General features: G+C 49.3%; 1 protein-coding gene across 4 annotated transcripts in view; it reads left to right on the top strand.

Moving 5' to 3' along the window:
• HCK (HCK proto-oncogene, Src family tyrosine kinase) overlaps positions 1-15,742 on the top strand; it is a 42,821-nt gene that overhangs the window by 12,933 nt on the left and 14,146 nt on the right. Inside the window, exons 2-8 of one of the 4 annotated variants that reach the window (XM_029916191.1) lie at positions 3,499-3,616; positions 6,596-6,638; positions 6,972-7,074; positions 8,243-8,341; positions 11,917-12,020; positions 14,843-14,992; positions 15,541-15,693. In XM_029916191.1, the coding sequence (XP_029772051.1) occupies positions 3,499-3,616; positions 6,596-6,638; positions 6,972-7,074; positions 8,243-8,341; positions 11,917-12,020; positions 14,843-14,992; positions 15,541-15,693 (770 nt within the window). The remainder of the gene's footprint in view (positions 1-3,498; positions 3,617-6,595; positions 6,639-6,971; positions 7,075-8,242; positions 8,342-11,916; positions 12,021-14,842; positions 14,993-15,540; positions 15,694-15,742) is intronic. The other 3 variants (XM_029916192.1, XM_029916193.1, XM_029916194.1) reach the window with 3 other exon arrangements.

A 15,742-nucleotide genomic window follows, 5' to 3' on the forward strand; every position in this document is an offset into this window, starting at 1 on the left:
GTTCTCCTGGTTTAGGAGGACTGTCACATTGTATGCAAATTTGACTCCTGCCAGCATATCACTTTTTAAAAATAATATTTTATTGTGCAAAAGTTGAACTAATGGGAACTCCCTATTTTTAAAAGTTAACTTCTTTTTTTTTGAAATATTTATTTACTTTTGAGAGAGACAGGGCGCAAGTGGGGGAGGGGCAGAAAGAGAGGGAGACACAGAATCGGAAGCAGGCTCCAGGCTCTGAGCTGTCAGCACAGAGCCTGATGGGGGCTCTAACTCACAGACTGTGAGGTGCCCCTAAAATGTTAGTTAACTTCTGAAGGGGTGTCTGGGTGGCTCAGTCAGTAAAGTGTCAGGCTTCAGCTCAGGTCATAATCTCATGGCTTGTGAGTTCAAGCCCCAAGTCATGCCCTGTGCTGACAGCTCAGAGCCTGGAGCCTGCTTCCTATCCTGTGTCCCTCTCTTACTTTGCCCTTCCTCCACTCATGCTCTGTCTCTCTCTCTCAAGAATAACTTAAAGGGGCGCGTGGGTGGCTCAGTCGGTTAAGCGTCCGGCTTCAGCTCAGGTCAGATCTCACGGTTCGTGGGTTCGAGCCCTGCATCGGGCTCTGTGCTGACAGCTAGCTCAGAGCCTGGAAGCTGTTTCAGATTCTGTGTCTGCCTCTCTCTGACCCTCCCCTGCTCACGCTGTCTCTCTCTGTTTCTCAAAAATAAATAAAAAACATTAAAAAAAGAAGAACTTAAAAAATATTTTTAAAAAGTTAACTTTTTAAGTGTTGCTGTACCTCTAAGCCTGTGAGTCACAGGAATTGTCATCTGTTTTTGCTTTTATCCCCCAGGGTAGGTCCGCGTTTGCTAGTAAACAGAATTGGTTGTGGTTAGCATTCTCTGTAGCACTTGCTGTGTGCCAAGAACCTTTACATTCATTAACTCTTCAGTGCTCACCACCCCCCTGTGAGGTAGGGCCCTGCCACCCGTTCAGACAGGTGACCTTGGATCATGCGGGAATGAGGACCTCAGAGACCCATGGCTCAGCACCCTGTGGCCACCTTGAAGATGTAAATTGATGATATAAATGAAATTCAGTAGGTACTCAGAGAAGCCCGAAGGAGCTGTCCTGCATCCCACAGCAGTGTTCTTTCCAGAACACTCTTCTGTAATCAAAATATATGCAATGTAATATAATTGTATCCCATGCAGAACCACACACTATGCGGTTATTTCCAGAACTGTAATACATTCGTAACACAAATCAAAGATAGGTGTTTTAAATGCATATGAGTACATTGTAAAGCAGTGATGAATTGTGATAATTTTTCAAATTAGTGATCCAGCACTCCGGGAGGCTGAACCAATTCCTTACTTTATCCACAGCAGGCAGACGAAGCAGAAACCGCTTTTTAAGTTGAAGTGGTAAATAGTTGCCAGTTCCCACCAGGACAGACAAAAGCATCCTTGTGAATAAAATGAGACTTTTTTTTTTTTAAGTAACTCCACTAAGCCTAGGAATTTGGATTTCTTCCCTTAAACCACAAACATGTGTTTATTTTAACCAGATAAGAATAACTGAGTTCTAACCACTTTAGAAGCAATTGTGCAGAGATGAGGAAAACAATTACTCTCTTATGTGGATGTTTGTGACTTGTCTTCCCAGCAAATACATGTGGGCATTTTGAGAGAAGAAATAAAACATTTCTGCTACTTTTTACAATTGAGTTCTGACTCTGATCAGGTAAACATGTTTTCTTTAAGTATCTTTAAATATCGTGTACCCTTGGCAAAGTTTGTCCACCTTACCTCCCGAATGTCCCCCTGGATCTGTCCGTTGCTTACCTCCTTCATGGCCACACCCCAGGCCAGACCACCACCATTTCATGCCCGGACTGCTGTATGGACGGGGCCCCTGCCCTGCCAACTGCAGTCCATACCCCACCTGGCAGCCGTTATTTGAAGTCCAAACGAATCCCGTCATTCTGCTTAAAACTTTACATGGTTTCTCATCATCTTTAGAATCAAATCCAGATTGCTCCCTGGCTGTAAAAGGTGTGGGAGCCTTGTGCTATACCACACTCCTCTTCCATGCCTGTGATCTCCAGTCACACTGGCCCTTTTTTTAGTGCCTTATTCTCTCTAAGCACATTCCAGCCTCAGGACCTTTGCACTTGATGTTTTCCTTTGCCTGGAACACTGTTCCCTCAGAGTGTTACATGACTGGCTGGTTTGTGCCTGTTCGGGTCTCAGATCTGATGTCACCTCCTCAGAAACAGGTCCTCAATCATCCTGTCTACAGAAGCCCTTCACTGTTGTGTTCTATCACATCCTTTTGAATTGTCCTCACACATTTCGCTACATTTATCTGGTTACGTATCTGTTTACCTGAGGTTTTTTTGTCTGTGTCTCCCGTTCATCTCTAGAGTGAGCCCCATAAGGACATGACCTTGCTTGTCTTATTCGTGGCTTCGAAAAATACGCAATAAATGTTTGCTGGGTAAACGAAGGAGGGGGGTGCCTGGGTGGCTCAGTCGGTTAAGTGTCCGACTTCAGCTCAGGTCATGATTTCACAGTTTGTGGGTTCGAGCCCCACGTTGGGCTCTGGGCTGACAGCTAGCTCAGAGCCTGGAGCCTGTCTTCAGATTCTGTGTCTCCCTCTATCTCTGACCCTCCCCTGCTCATGCTCTCTCTCTCTCTCTCTTTCTCTCTCAAAAATAAATAAAAACATTAAAAAAAAAACTAAGGAGGGAGTGACCAAATAAACCCTCAACAGAAAGAAAAGAAGGAAGAAAGGAAAAGAGAGAAGGAGGAGCAGAGAAAGGAAGCTAGTGTAAGGCAATTGTAAAATAATACTAAGGAATATGATGCCTTGACTAGTATTTAGCTAGATTGTTTGAGCCGTAGGAGGCGACCTCACCTTGGCTGTTTCATATAAAATGGTAATTTATTATATAATAAGGGTGTAATTTCACTTTGCTCTTTGCTCTGAGCCACGCTGGGCTGAGTGTTTCCCCGCCTACATGTTTTCTCATCTCCGCCTGTGAGTAGGCTACATTACTGTATCCCCACGTTGCTGATGAGGAACTGAGCCTGGGGAGCAGGCGAATGACAAGTGAGGTGTCAGTGGGGTGGAGGGGCCACGTGTCAGCTCAAGGCTTTCCGATCCCAGACCTGGGGCGCCTACCACTCGCACTGCTCCAAGGCTCTGCATGTTGAATTTTGATGGTCCTCATGATTCATTCTCTGAATAAGTTCCCCATGGCAGGGGTCCTCGGTAGCATGACTGTGACAACGTGTCAGCCCTGTGTGGGTATGTGGCAGATGTGGACGCAGGGAAACCCAGTATGGCAAGGGCAGAGTGAGCTCCGTGTAGCAAGGGGGGGGCGGTGTGAGTGGGACTGGCAAGGGTGGGGTGGGGAGGTGACAGGGCAGGGGGCCTGGAACTCAGCATCCACGACTCCCCCTGTGTGTGGGGCTCGGGGCAAACTGGGCTCACTTCCCTTCTTTCTGCAGCAGGATGGGGTGCGTGAAGTCCAAGTTCCTCCAGGACAGGGGCAAGGTCTCAAAAACCGAGCCCAGCGACCCGCACGGCCCCGTGTATGTGCCAGATCCTACGTCTGCTGGCAAACGGGTGAGTGGGGAAAGACAGGGGATTTCAGTATCCTGTGGGCTGCCCCAGGCTGCCCCAAACTGCCCTAACATCTTCCTGTTTTTGCAAGAGGGAGCAGGATGTGTTTGGGGTGACACAGAGCTTACCTTCACCAGCAGTGCCTGAACTCCGGGATACCTCTGCTCTGAGTACCCAGGGCAATGACATCACTCCTGGTCTGCTGCCCAGGCCCTGGCCCTTCAGCCTGGGCTCCAGGGAACAGGTCCTAGAGGGCACAAGAGAGGTCCCAAGCCTGGGCAGTAGCATGAGCAGTACTGAGAATTAGGAGTGACCCAACTAGTAACAACAGTTGAAGTAGTGACAGTAATAACAGTACCAGTGCTGTAGCAATAACCATGATAACAATTGTAGCAATAAGAGTAACAGCAAGAGCAGTGGGAGCCAATGGCAAACGCAAAAGCAATAAATAAGAGAAATGGTCATAGTAGTGGAGGTCTTTACTTACTTAGCTTCTGCTTAAACAGAGCTTATGATGAACCAAGCACTGGCCTGAGTGCTACATGGTAACGCTAGGTCACGATTTTTATTATACCCATTTTACAGATGAGACACAGAGCTTAATAACTTGCTGAAGGCTACACAGATGGTAAAGGGTAGAGCCAGGATTCAAACCGAGGCAGTGCAAGTTCCCAGGGGTGGGAGCGGAGGCCAAATGGAGTGAGGAGTGGTAGTAAGGGCAGTAATGTTGGGGACAATGGCAGTAGTGATTGCCATGACAGCGTAGCAGGATTCTCGCATAGAGAGTCGTGATGCTGAGACTTTTTTCCCAGGGAGCAACTTTATTCACGCCGGCACCGCTCAGTTGGGTCCAGACCGGAAGACCTGAGTCCTGAACGCCATGTGGCATAGTTTTTGTAACGCATTTTCTATTTCTTTGTCTCCCATGTGTGGTAACACACACAAACGCGTAGTCTGATTAAGTGGTCTCATGTAACAAGGTCATGAAGGATGTGGTCACGTAGCCAGGTTACCTTGAAGTTGTGTGTGTTTTTGGTCTCCTTAGGGAGGGACCCTACCACAACGGCAGAACCACGAGCCATGTGACTGTGATAGCAATAGGAGAGTGGCCACGCTCATAACGGTGGTGGTGACAGGAATGCTGCTGGTGACAGCGGTGACAGGACTGACACTATCGCCATTCTTGGAGCACCTACCGTGTTCAAGGCAGCGGGGTGAAGTGTTTCTACATCATTAGTGCTCACCAGAAGCTGTGAGGCAGGACTTAGGCCACTTGAAAGCCACTGTAGCTAAGGCTCGAAGAGGTGAAATGCCTCCCAGGGGTCATCCCGCTGGGCAGCCGCAGAGCCGGGTCTTTCGCACCCCAAGGCTGAAGTTCTGTCCACTCTGGAGTCTGTGCCCTTATCTGAGGTCGTCTAGGGAAGCACAGCTTTTGCTTGCTATCTCCGAGGCGGGGGTGGACTCCTTTCTGGGGCAGGTCTTTAGAAAGTTCTTCCTCGGATTGAAGGGAAGCCTGTTGCCTCATAACCCTTACTGCTTGTTCCCAAATCTATCCCTTAGCCCTGCAGCAAATACATCCAGTCCCTTGGCTCCATAACCGCCAGTAGAGAATGAAGGCACAGATGTTATCCCAACCCACCCATTCCTTCCAAATCCTCTTTCACTAGACACGGGTTCCTGGCCTCTCTCTATTCTGCTTGCCCTTCTCCAGCATGATGTCTAAAATAGGACTAATTCTGCAAATGGGTGGATAATGGAGTAATCACCTCCCTCCTTCTGACACTTGGCCTCTATTAATACAGCCTGAGATTGCATGAGCTTCTCACACCAGTAATGTCCTGAACTGAGATCCTAAACTCTAAATCACTCCTAGATCTTTTCTCTTCTAACTTGTGTGGCTCTGGGCCCTTTCTGTGGCTAGGATTCCAAGTTCTCGGAAGCCCTCTAGCTTGGCACCCATGGTAAGTGGAGAGTTTTTTCCCCACTAGTTTTTGGTTGTCCCTGAACATCAGATTTAAGGGATGCTATTATCAGTCATTCGTTGTTCTGCAGGGCATTAGTTCAGTGGTAAGTTAGTAAGTGTTCTTCAGAGACAGGGTTCCCAGGCCAATCCGTTTATAAAACACTGGACAAAACACGATCCTCTCTTGTGGGAGTCCTCAGAGCTTTTATGAACCTTAATGGACTTTGTGAATCTCCCCCAAAAAAGACATACTTGTCACTGCTTCCCACACCTGTTTTTATAAGTTCATTTAAGTGCACAACACACAAATACATTCCCCTTGAAAAGAAAAATCATCAAGCCACAGTTAAAGCTACAGTTTCTTCTGATCACTGCCCCCCTCCCTGAGGCATCAGCTGTTGTCAGTTTGGTGTGGACCCTTGCAAACCTTCTTCCATGAATTTACACTCGCACAATACAGTAACGTGTGCACAGAACGTATTTAGGACTTGTGCGTCTGTGTTCTATATAAATGCATCATGTTTATCCTTCTGAAGAACTCGTTTTGTTCACTCCACAGTGTATCTTTAAGGCCTCCTTGCTCCAGGCATGAAGTTCTCCCGGGGTTAAGGGCTGTTCAGAGCACCACAGTGTAGATGCCAGTTTCCCTCTGGGAGAACAATTAGGTTCTTTCGTAATCAAAATGGCGGCTTTACGCATGGGACATACTGGTAGGCCTACAGTTTCTTCAGACGTGTCTTGGAAAACAACCCCCTCACCATATGTCAAGCGGGAGGGCGGGGGGACAAGCCAGTGTCCCCAGTATGTCCAAGGCCAAGGCCACAATCCAAGCGACCGGGATCTTTGTGGTCCCTCTAATGTGCTGTGTGACCTCACGTAGGTTCCCAGCCCTCCCAGGCCCTCCTCCCTTGACACGCAGGGCTGGGATGAGATGCTCTTGGGTGTCCTTTTTGACACTGACCTCCGTGGCTCCCCATAAACTGTTGGATGCATCCCCTTCTCCCTTTTCTTCCCCGCAGCGGCCTGACAACAGCAAGGACAACCCACCAGGGCCGACGGAGGGTAAGTATTTTATGTAGAGGATTAGGTTGGGTTCTCAGTCAGAGCTTAAGGCAAAAAATCCCAAACAGTGAAAACCACCCTTGCAAATCCTTTAAATTGCTCCCAAAGTACCTTATACAGGCTATTTTGTGTCTCTTACACTGTCTAGGAACACAGACAAAACACCATTAGCTTTAAACTCCAGAATCCCACCCCACATGGCAAGATACTGACTTATACCACGAGTCAGACGCCTCTGTGGCTCCAGGGCTGGGTGCTGGTTATTGGGCTGGGAAACCCCAGGACTGTGGTGGTGCCCAGATAGAGCCTCACCATCCCGTGTCTCTGTCCCAGCAGCTCCTGACGACATCACCGTGGTTGCCCTGTATGATTACAAGGCCATTCACCATGAAGACCTCAGTTTCCAGAAGGGAGATAAAATGGTGGTCTTGGAAGAGTGAGTTTCCTAAGACACAGCTGCCTCCACTACTCAAGCGCACTCTCCTCTGCGCTTCAATAAAGATAGACTATCTTTTTAAAAAAATCTATTTAGGGGCACCTGGGTGGCTCAGTCGGTTAAGCATCCGACTCTTGGTTTTTGCTCACATCATTATCTTGCAGTTTCGTGAGTTTGAGCCCCACGTTTGGCTCTGTGCTGACAGCATGGAGCCTGCTTGAGATTCTCTCTCTCTTTCTCTCTCTCTCTCCCCCTCCCATACTTTCACAGTCTCTTTCTCAAAGTAAATAAACTAATAAAAATTTAAAATATATATATTTATTTTTGAGAGAGAGTATGTGTGAGCAGGGTAGGAGCAGAGAGAGAGGGAGACAGAGAATCCAAAGCAGGCTCTGCACTGTCTAGCATAGAGCCCAATGAGGGACTCGAACTCACAAACCATAAGATCATGACTTGAGCCCAAGTGGGACGCTTAACCAACTGAGCCACCCAGACACCCCAACAGACTGTCTTAAAGTAGGGAGTAAATGGTGGATAAGATCCTGATCATAATAGAGGAGAAAGGGTTTGCTATTAAGCTGGATGAAAGCCACACCAGAGGGAGGGGCTTGCGTACTTACTAGCAGTGCACATCCAGGCAACAGCGAACAGGTGAAAGGCCATCCTTGGGCTCCCGTCATTAAGGTACGGATTTATCTATGGACCAGACCTGCTGAGGTATATTTGCGTTCAGAAATCTCCGGATCTCTGAGTTTGCTACCTCCAATCCCCGGTACTCTTCACCATCAGAGGGGAGGTGGAGCTCAAGACTGGGAGTGCTTATGCTTGGTCAGACCACTCTGTGGCTCTCGGCCCACAAGTCTGCCATGGGCACAGGGCCCCATACCCTGAGTACGGACCCCTGCAAGTCCAGGGGAAAAGAGTGGGACCAGAGACCTAGGGCTGTTGGCTTGATTCTAGACCCTTGGACGCACAGTGGGGACTGTTGTAAAGATCCCTACCCTAACCATGGAGTATGTGCTGGAGACCAGGATGGTAGTGACCTTGCCTTTTACCCTATCAACTTCCTGAGGTTGGGGGTATATTCTAGGCCATGGCCAGGGGGGCCCAAGAGGACCAGGGCGATTCCCTCTGCTCCCTGACCCCTGTGCTCCCTCATATCCCTCAGGTCTGGGGAGTGGTGGAAGGCTCGATCCCTGGCCAGCGGAAAAGAAGGCTACATTCCAAGCAACTACGTTGCCCGCGTTAACTCTCTGGAGATAGAGGAGTAAGTATTCCATTTTTTCTGCCCTACAGAAGGCAGTGTGGGCTATATCATGTTTGTTCCTGCCTCAGGGCTTTTGCACTCACCATCTCCCCTCTCTGACACACTCCTCCTAGGGAGTCTTTGCTTGCCTGGTGCCTTCTCACCCTCCATGTCCGAAAAAAGCCTCCCTTGACCTCCCAGCCTAAAGCAGATCCCCTCTGGGCCTCTGCCTTTTGGAGACCTGTTTTATTCCCTTCTGAGCACTCCTCGCTAGCAAAACCATCCCGGCCGTGGGGTCGCTCACACGGCCACTGCCTGCGTCCCCCGCCAGAATGGGGGCAGGGACCTCGCCTGTCCGTGACTGCATCCTCAGCACGCGCTGGCATGCAGTAAGTACTCAATAAATGTTTGTTGACTGAAGCACACGGTCGTGCCATGGAGGGCCTTCTGAGAGGCCAGCCAGCCCACACTTGGTTCATTTGGTTCATTCGATAAATACGAGCCAGCACGCCACCAACTCCGGGCCAGACAGGGGACTCCAAGAACCACTAAGACGCACCCCTGCCCTCAAAGAGCTCCCTGTGACCCCATGGGCTTGGCTGCGGGCTCTTCTTTGTGTCTGTCCTGACTCTGAAAATATAAACAGTTACACGCCATTCGTGTCTGCATCCAGTAGACACCCGCTGAGTGTCCCGCAGCCCCGTTTCGGGGGACACTAGGTGACTCAGACAGGTTCCTCCCTGGAGCTGTCACAGCGTGGTGGGTGAGCCTGGCGAGGAAAAAGGTGGCCGTTGTACAGAGTGACGAAAGGTCTGATTCAGAATGAGCCATTCCAAAATGTTAAGAAATGGCAGTCCCTACAGTTTTATCTCCTCTGCCTCCTCCCTCTGGCTATATGGTTTTGATGGTTTGAAATGCGGACCCATTAAAAATGAAAATGTTTGGGCTTTTTTTCTCATCTTAAAGTCACGCCCTTCTTAGTGCATACGAAACCTCTTTTCCTTGTGAAGTCTCCCTTCTTTGTGGCCATGAGGAAGGCCCCCCTCCTACTGGGGACTCTTCTGTCCTAGACCACCCCTCCCCGTTTCCTGCTCCCTCCTTCTAGGCTTTCTCTTGGCTCATCCAATGCTCTGCTCCTGGACTCCAAGATCTGAACACAGTGGATCCTTGCACCACACCTCCCAGCAGCCTTGGAGAAGGCATGGCCGGTGGTACCCCTCAAGGTCAACAGACTTGCCAAGCGGAAAAGGCAGGGTGCAGACTGCATGCACAATGGGTTATCATTTGCAAACAACGGGGATAACCTAAGTGGTGGTTCTCAAACCTGAGTGCAACAGCATCACCAAGAGGGCTGGTTAGAATGCTGGTTTCTGGGGCACCTGGGTGGTCATGATCATGGTTATGATCTCACAGTCTCTGGGTTCGAGCCCGGCATCGGGCTCTTTGCTGACAGCTTGGCCTGGAGCCTGCTTCAGATTCTGTCTCCCTGTCTCTCTGCCCTTCCCCAGCTCGGTCTCTGTCTCTCAAAATAATGACATAAAAAAAATTTTTTTTAAACCAGCATTTTATTGCTGGTTTCTGCTTCAAAACTTGGCCTTTCCAACAAGTTCTCAGGTGAGGCTGAGGCTGCTGTCCAGGTTCTCACCTTGAGAACCCTAAGTAGACACAGCAGTCTTGCAGAGTACTTGTATCCGCCTCAAGAAACTGCTAACAAAAGGCGCCTTCGCCTTCGGGAAGGGCAGTCCGGGCATTGGGAAGCAGAGGGGGAGGGGATCTTACTTCCTCTCCCACCTTGAAATAAACAATGCTGTAAATGTTTCAAAATGCAAATAGTGGGGAAGGACAGAGAAGAGAGTGAAGTCTCCCTTCCACCCTTGTCCCCAACCAGCCACTTCCCCTCCCCAGAAGCAACCAGTTTTTGTGTGAGCCTTCCCAATGCTTCATACTTGTGCAAGAGAATGCATACACATCCCTAGTTTTATACAAGTAGAAGGTACTAAACGTGCTATTCTGCACCTTTTGTTCGGATCATACATGCAACACCTGGAGGGTCCTTCCTGTTACAGCTGCAGGGTCCATCGTGTGGACCCCCTACCGCCCCCTGCTTCCAGTCTCGTGCTATAGTGATTCTCCTTGTGTATATGTCATTTCTTCCTCATGCAAGGTCCCTGGGATAACTTCCTGGGGGGAGGGGGGATTGTCATGGAGACAGCTCTTACCGTCTACCCTGTTACGTTGCTTGAATATTTTACCCTGGCACGGCTCACTTTACAAAATAGAAGCAAAGAAGGCGAGTGGGTAGTGTCTCTGGGTGATTAAGAGCTTGGGCTCCAGAGTTAGCCTGCCTGGATTTGAATCCTGCCTCCACCACTTCCCAGCTGAATGACTCCAGGCAAGTAACTTGCTCTCTCTGCTCCTCGGTTTCCTCATCCATAAAATGGGGATCATAAGGGCCACCATTCCATGCAGTTGTTGGGTGGATAACAAGAACTTGATGAATGCAGCTGATGCAGAGGAAACAGAGGCCCAGAGAGGGAAAACGATTTGCTCAGAGTCACACAGCAGGTTGGCGACAGGTCTAAGGCCAGCTGACCTTGGGTCTGGGACTCTTTCTAGCCAGGCACACAAGCCATTCCTCACCCTGCTGAGGGCAGGAATGGATTTGGTTGCTGCTTGGACTTTCCTACTCAGTATCCCAAACATCCAGGGAGAAAAATGAAAAGATCCGAGAATTTGGTCCCAAATATGAAATTATTTGAAATCTCACATTTTAGCTTTAAAATTCATGCTGAATTAATTTTTTTAATGCTTATTTAGTTTTGAGAGAGAGAGAGAGCACACACAAGCTGGTGAGGGGCGGAGAGAGAGGGAGAGAAAGAATCCCAAGCAGGTTCCACACCATCAGCAGAGCCTGATGTGGGGCTCGCACTCATAGACCACGAGACTATGACCTGAGCGGAAATCAAGAGTTGGCTATTTAACCAACTGAGCCACCCAGGTGCCCCTCATTCAGACTTTATATTCAACTTTACACACACAGAAGAAGATACGTTGTGAAGTGTATGAATCTCGGGACCCCATTCACATGGACCTCTGAGACCCTGGGAGGATGGTCATGTGTCCTTGTGAAATTTGCAAAAGCAGGATTTTGACCACAGTTGGTTAAGACTGCTGTAACCTTACCATTCCATCTTCCTATCCATCACCATAGCCCTAACACTGGGTGGCATTCGAATGACCCATTTGAATGGCATTTTGTATTTGTAATGTTGTATTCTCTTCCTTTTTAAAAGAAGTTTTCTTTTTTGTCTTTTTTATAGTCTTTGGGAGGGGGGGGGGCTCTTTCTTTCGGTATGATATTTCTTAACGAAAGCTCCCAAAATTGCCTAAGTTCCTATCTCAGCAAACTGGATTCACTCCTAGTAAAATGTCTGTTTTGATTTCAAAAGAATGGTGATTTTCCCCAAAAGGATCTTGTAGGAAAATCAATGCTGCAGGAAGCCAGGCACTCGGTCTCCTGGTGCCCTGGTGCCCGGTGGAGGCAGGACAGGACTACCTACCCTGAAGCTCACACAAGGCTCCCCCCTTTCCAATAGGTGGTTCTTCAAGGGCATCAGCCGGAAGGATGCGGAGCGCCAACTCCTGGCCCCGGGCAACATGCTGGGCTCCTTCATGATCCGGGACAGCGAGACCACCAAAGGTGACAGCCCTCCCCACCCTGCCCCCCTGCAGGGGTGTCCCAGGCCTGACTGGTCACCCTGTTCCCTCTGCAAATGTAACTCTGCTGAGTAACTCATCCAGCCCACCAGACAGCCAAGTTTTCTCCTGCCCTTTGCTCGAACCTGCTTTGGGTCTTAGCTTCTGTAGTCCCTGGCTGGGTCCTGGAAGTAAGCCCCCGTGGTTGCAGACCCTTAAAGAACATATTCTGTTGAAGCTTGATCTTTACTAGCTTGTATTACTTAAAATACCCTACGTAATATATCTTGTCCACAAACCTGACTGCCCCTCCTTTCATGAAGAAAGGGTAGAGCCCTGGCCAGGCTTCCCTGAGACTCTGCTTAAACAGGCTCTTGATGTTTCTTGGAAGTTTTGAGGTTGACGACCTGCTTCCTGAAGTTCCTGGGCAAGTGAGGGTGGTTTTCTGCAGGGCTGTTGCATGGGAAGCTAGAACAGTGCCCCGAAACATCACATCACTCAAACCGGCACCAACGGAGGGTAACTTTCCCAAAGGAAGGAATGCAAAGAAGGAGTCTCGTGATTTCAGACTTCACATATGGAAGTGTGTTTACGAGTATGTTGAGACTCGAAGCTTCTTGGTTCAGATTAATCAAGTATATTGTAAAGAGTGTGACCCCATGGCACCCTGAGCAAACAGGTTTGGGGACATCCAACAAAGGCGTCTGTGTGGCCCTCTGCTTTACCGCTAGATGTCTGAATTGGCCAAGCCTGAACATGGAGGATGATGCCACGCACAATCAGTGTTTCAGTGAATATTGAGGCTTTGTTTTCTCCCACGGAACAAGCCCCCTTCAAGCCCAGGGGCAAGAGAAATAGGACAAAAAGGCAACACTCTATACAATCACCAGCTTCTCTTCTCCGGCTCTTCGCAGGGTAACTGGGGGATTGGTTGAGCTGGCCCATTCTGCAGATTGGGCCTTAGAAGGCAAAGAAACAACCCCAGACCTGCAGGGCAGGGTAGAGGATGAGCCCTGATCCCTCTCACTGCTCTCCAGAAGTAAAGGCATAGGGGCCAAGTTAGCCAGTTTAATAAAAGTGGCAGCATGAGTGCCCTGAATCCCATTCTGCTGCTTCTGGGATTGTACCCCACCCCATCTAGGATCAGCCAAGCCAGCCTCAACTTGGCTTGGCAAAGTGGCAATGAGTGGTGCCCAGAGCCAGCGGCCTGAGTTTAAATCCTGGCTCTGGCACTTACCAGCTGCATGGCTACAAGTGAGTTAGTGCACCTGCCTGGATATATACCTTCAGTCTCTTTGTCTCTAATATAATGCTATAAACTCATAGAAGTACAATTAATTGTAGTGGCTATTATTTATATTTATTCATAGTTTACTTGAACAAAGTTCTTAGGACAGTGGATGGCACATATGGTCTCTGGTTATTCATGCAACAATTTAAACCCCCTCAAGATCCCGAGATGTGGTGCTACTGCGGCAGAGCAAATCGAGAGGCAGAGAGGCTGATCGTATGCCCAGGGACACACAGCTTGCAAATGGCAGAAGGATGGTCATGAACTGAAAGGCTTGTGTGTTTCTGGTCTATGTGAGGGCATGCTCGTTAGGTTCTAGTCCTGCTGTCACAAATTGCCACAGGCTTTATGGCTTAAAACAAGATAAATGTATTATCTTACAGGTCTAGAGGTCAGACGTCTGAAACCAGACTTGCTGGCCTCACATCTGGATGTCTGCAGGGCTGGTTCCTTCTAAAGACTTCAGGAAATAATCTGAGTCCTTGCCTCTGTCGGCTTCTAGAGGCACCCGCATTCTTTGGCTCATGGCCCCTTCTCTCGCATCTCTCCAACCTTGTGTTTCCATCTTCACATATCGTACCATTGACTTTGACCCTCTCACCTCCTCTTATAAGGACCCTCATGATTCCATCAGGCCCACCTGGACAGTCCCCAGTAATGTCCCATCTCCAGATCCTGAATGTCACATCCTCCAAGTCCCTTTGCTACATAAGCTCACAAAGTCATAGGTTCCAGCCATTAGGACATAGACATCTTGGGGGACTGTCATTGAGCCTACCACAATATTTAGTGTTTTTTCAATGATCAGACTGCATTTTGTTGTTGCTGGGTTTTTTGTTTGTTTCTGAGTAACCTATTTACCAATCTGATGTGGTGTCTTGGCTTTTGTTTCAGATGAAAGATAGATAGATAGATAGATAGATAGATAGATAGATAGATAGATAGATGAGAGCCAACATTTACTGAGTGTTCACATCCTGAGTGCTATACGGCATTATTTTTTTTCTTTTCTTTTCTTTCTTTCTTTCTGAAAGAGACAGAGCGCAAGTGGGGGAGGGGCAGAGAGAGAGGGAGACACAGGATCCAAAGCAGGCTCTGGACTCTGAGCTGTCAGCACAGAACCCAACACGGAGCTCAAACCCACAAACTTGTGAGATCATGACCTGAGCCAAAGTTGGCCGCTTAACCGATTGAGCCACCCAGGTGCCCCAGCGTGACTTCCTTGAATCTTCAGGCAATGTGATGAGGTAGGGAGGTATGACGACCAAGCCCATTTTACAGATGAGGAAGCTGAGGCACGGAGTGGTGACACAGCACTCCTTCAGGGTCTCTCTGCTGGACGTGGAGGAGGCCGGACAAGAAGCCAGACAGCCTGACTCCTCAGCCCACACTTACCCCGTACTCCACTGCCCAGGTCCCCGCACGGTGTCCACAGTGGCCTTACAGGAGGATTTCAGGAGGGGGTGTCAGAGTGCTAACACGAGGTGGCTACGCTCTGAGACACACTCCTAAGGATGTCTCTCTGCCCAATGCAGGAAGCTACTCTTTGTCGGTACGAGACTACGACCGCCAGCACGGGGACGCGGTGAAACATTACAAGATCCGGACGCTGGACAGCGGGGGCTTCTACATCTCCCCAAGGAGCACCTTCAGCACCCTGCAGGAGCTGGTGGCCCACTACAAGAGTGAGTCCTGCCCAAGGCCACATCCCAACCAGGGCACACTCGTCTCTCAAGAGTCCTATTGAAGGGTGCACTGTAGTCTCTAAGGCCTGCTGAGCTCTTCCTGGCCCTCCCTGGACAAATGGTTGCTTTGAATTTTTTTAATGTTTATTTTCTTTTTGAGAGAGACAGACAGGCAGACACAGACAGACAGAGCATGAACGGGGGAGGGGCAGAGAAGGAGGGAGACACAGAATCTGAAGCAGGCTCCAGGCTCCAGGGCTGTCCGCATAGAACCCGACGCGGGGCTTGAACTTACAAACCACGAGATCATGACCTGAGCCGAAGTCAGACAATCCAACTGAGACACCCACGTGCCCCAAAAAATAGTTGCTTTGATTCTCCTGAAGTCTCAGGTTTGTTGAGCAGGAGGGTCAAGGTGGCATCTTGGGAATGTCTCCAATGGGAGCAGCCCATTGGAACATTGGCCACAGGCAGAGGACCAGGCAGGGAGGCCTCCAAGAGGAAGCCGCTAGCTGGCTGCCCTTGACTAACCAAGGGCTCTGTTCCAGAGGGGAGTGATGGACTCTGTCAGAAGCTGACGGTGCCCTGCGTGTCCACCAAGCCCCAGAAGCCGTGGGAGAAAGATGCCTGGGAGATCCCGCGGGAATTACTCAAGCTAGAGAAGAAACTTGGAGCTGGGCAGTTTGGGGAAGTCTGGATGGGTAAGGATCCAGGGCCAGAGGGTGGAGGGAAGGGAGAAAGACTCAGAGG

This window comes from Suricata suricatta, chromosome 12, assembly GCF_006229205.1.
Source record: "Suricata suricatta isolate VVHF042 chromosome 12, meerkat_22Aug2017_6uvM2_HiC, whole genome shotgun sequence".
Lineage (NCBI taxonomy): Eukaryota > Metazoa > Chordata > Mammalia > Carnivora > Herpestidae > Suricata > Suricata suricatta.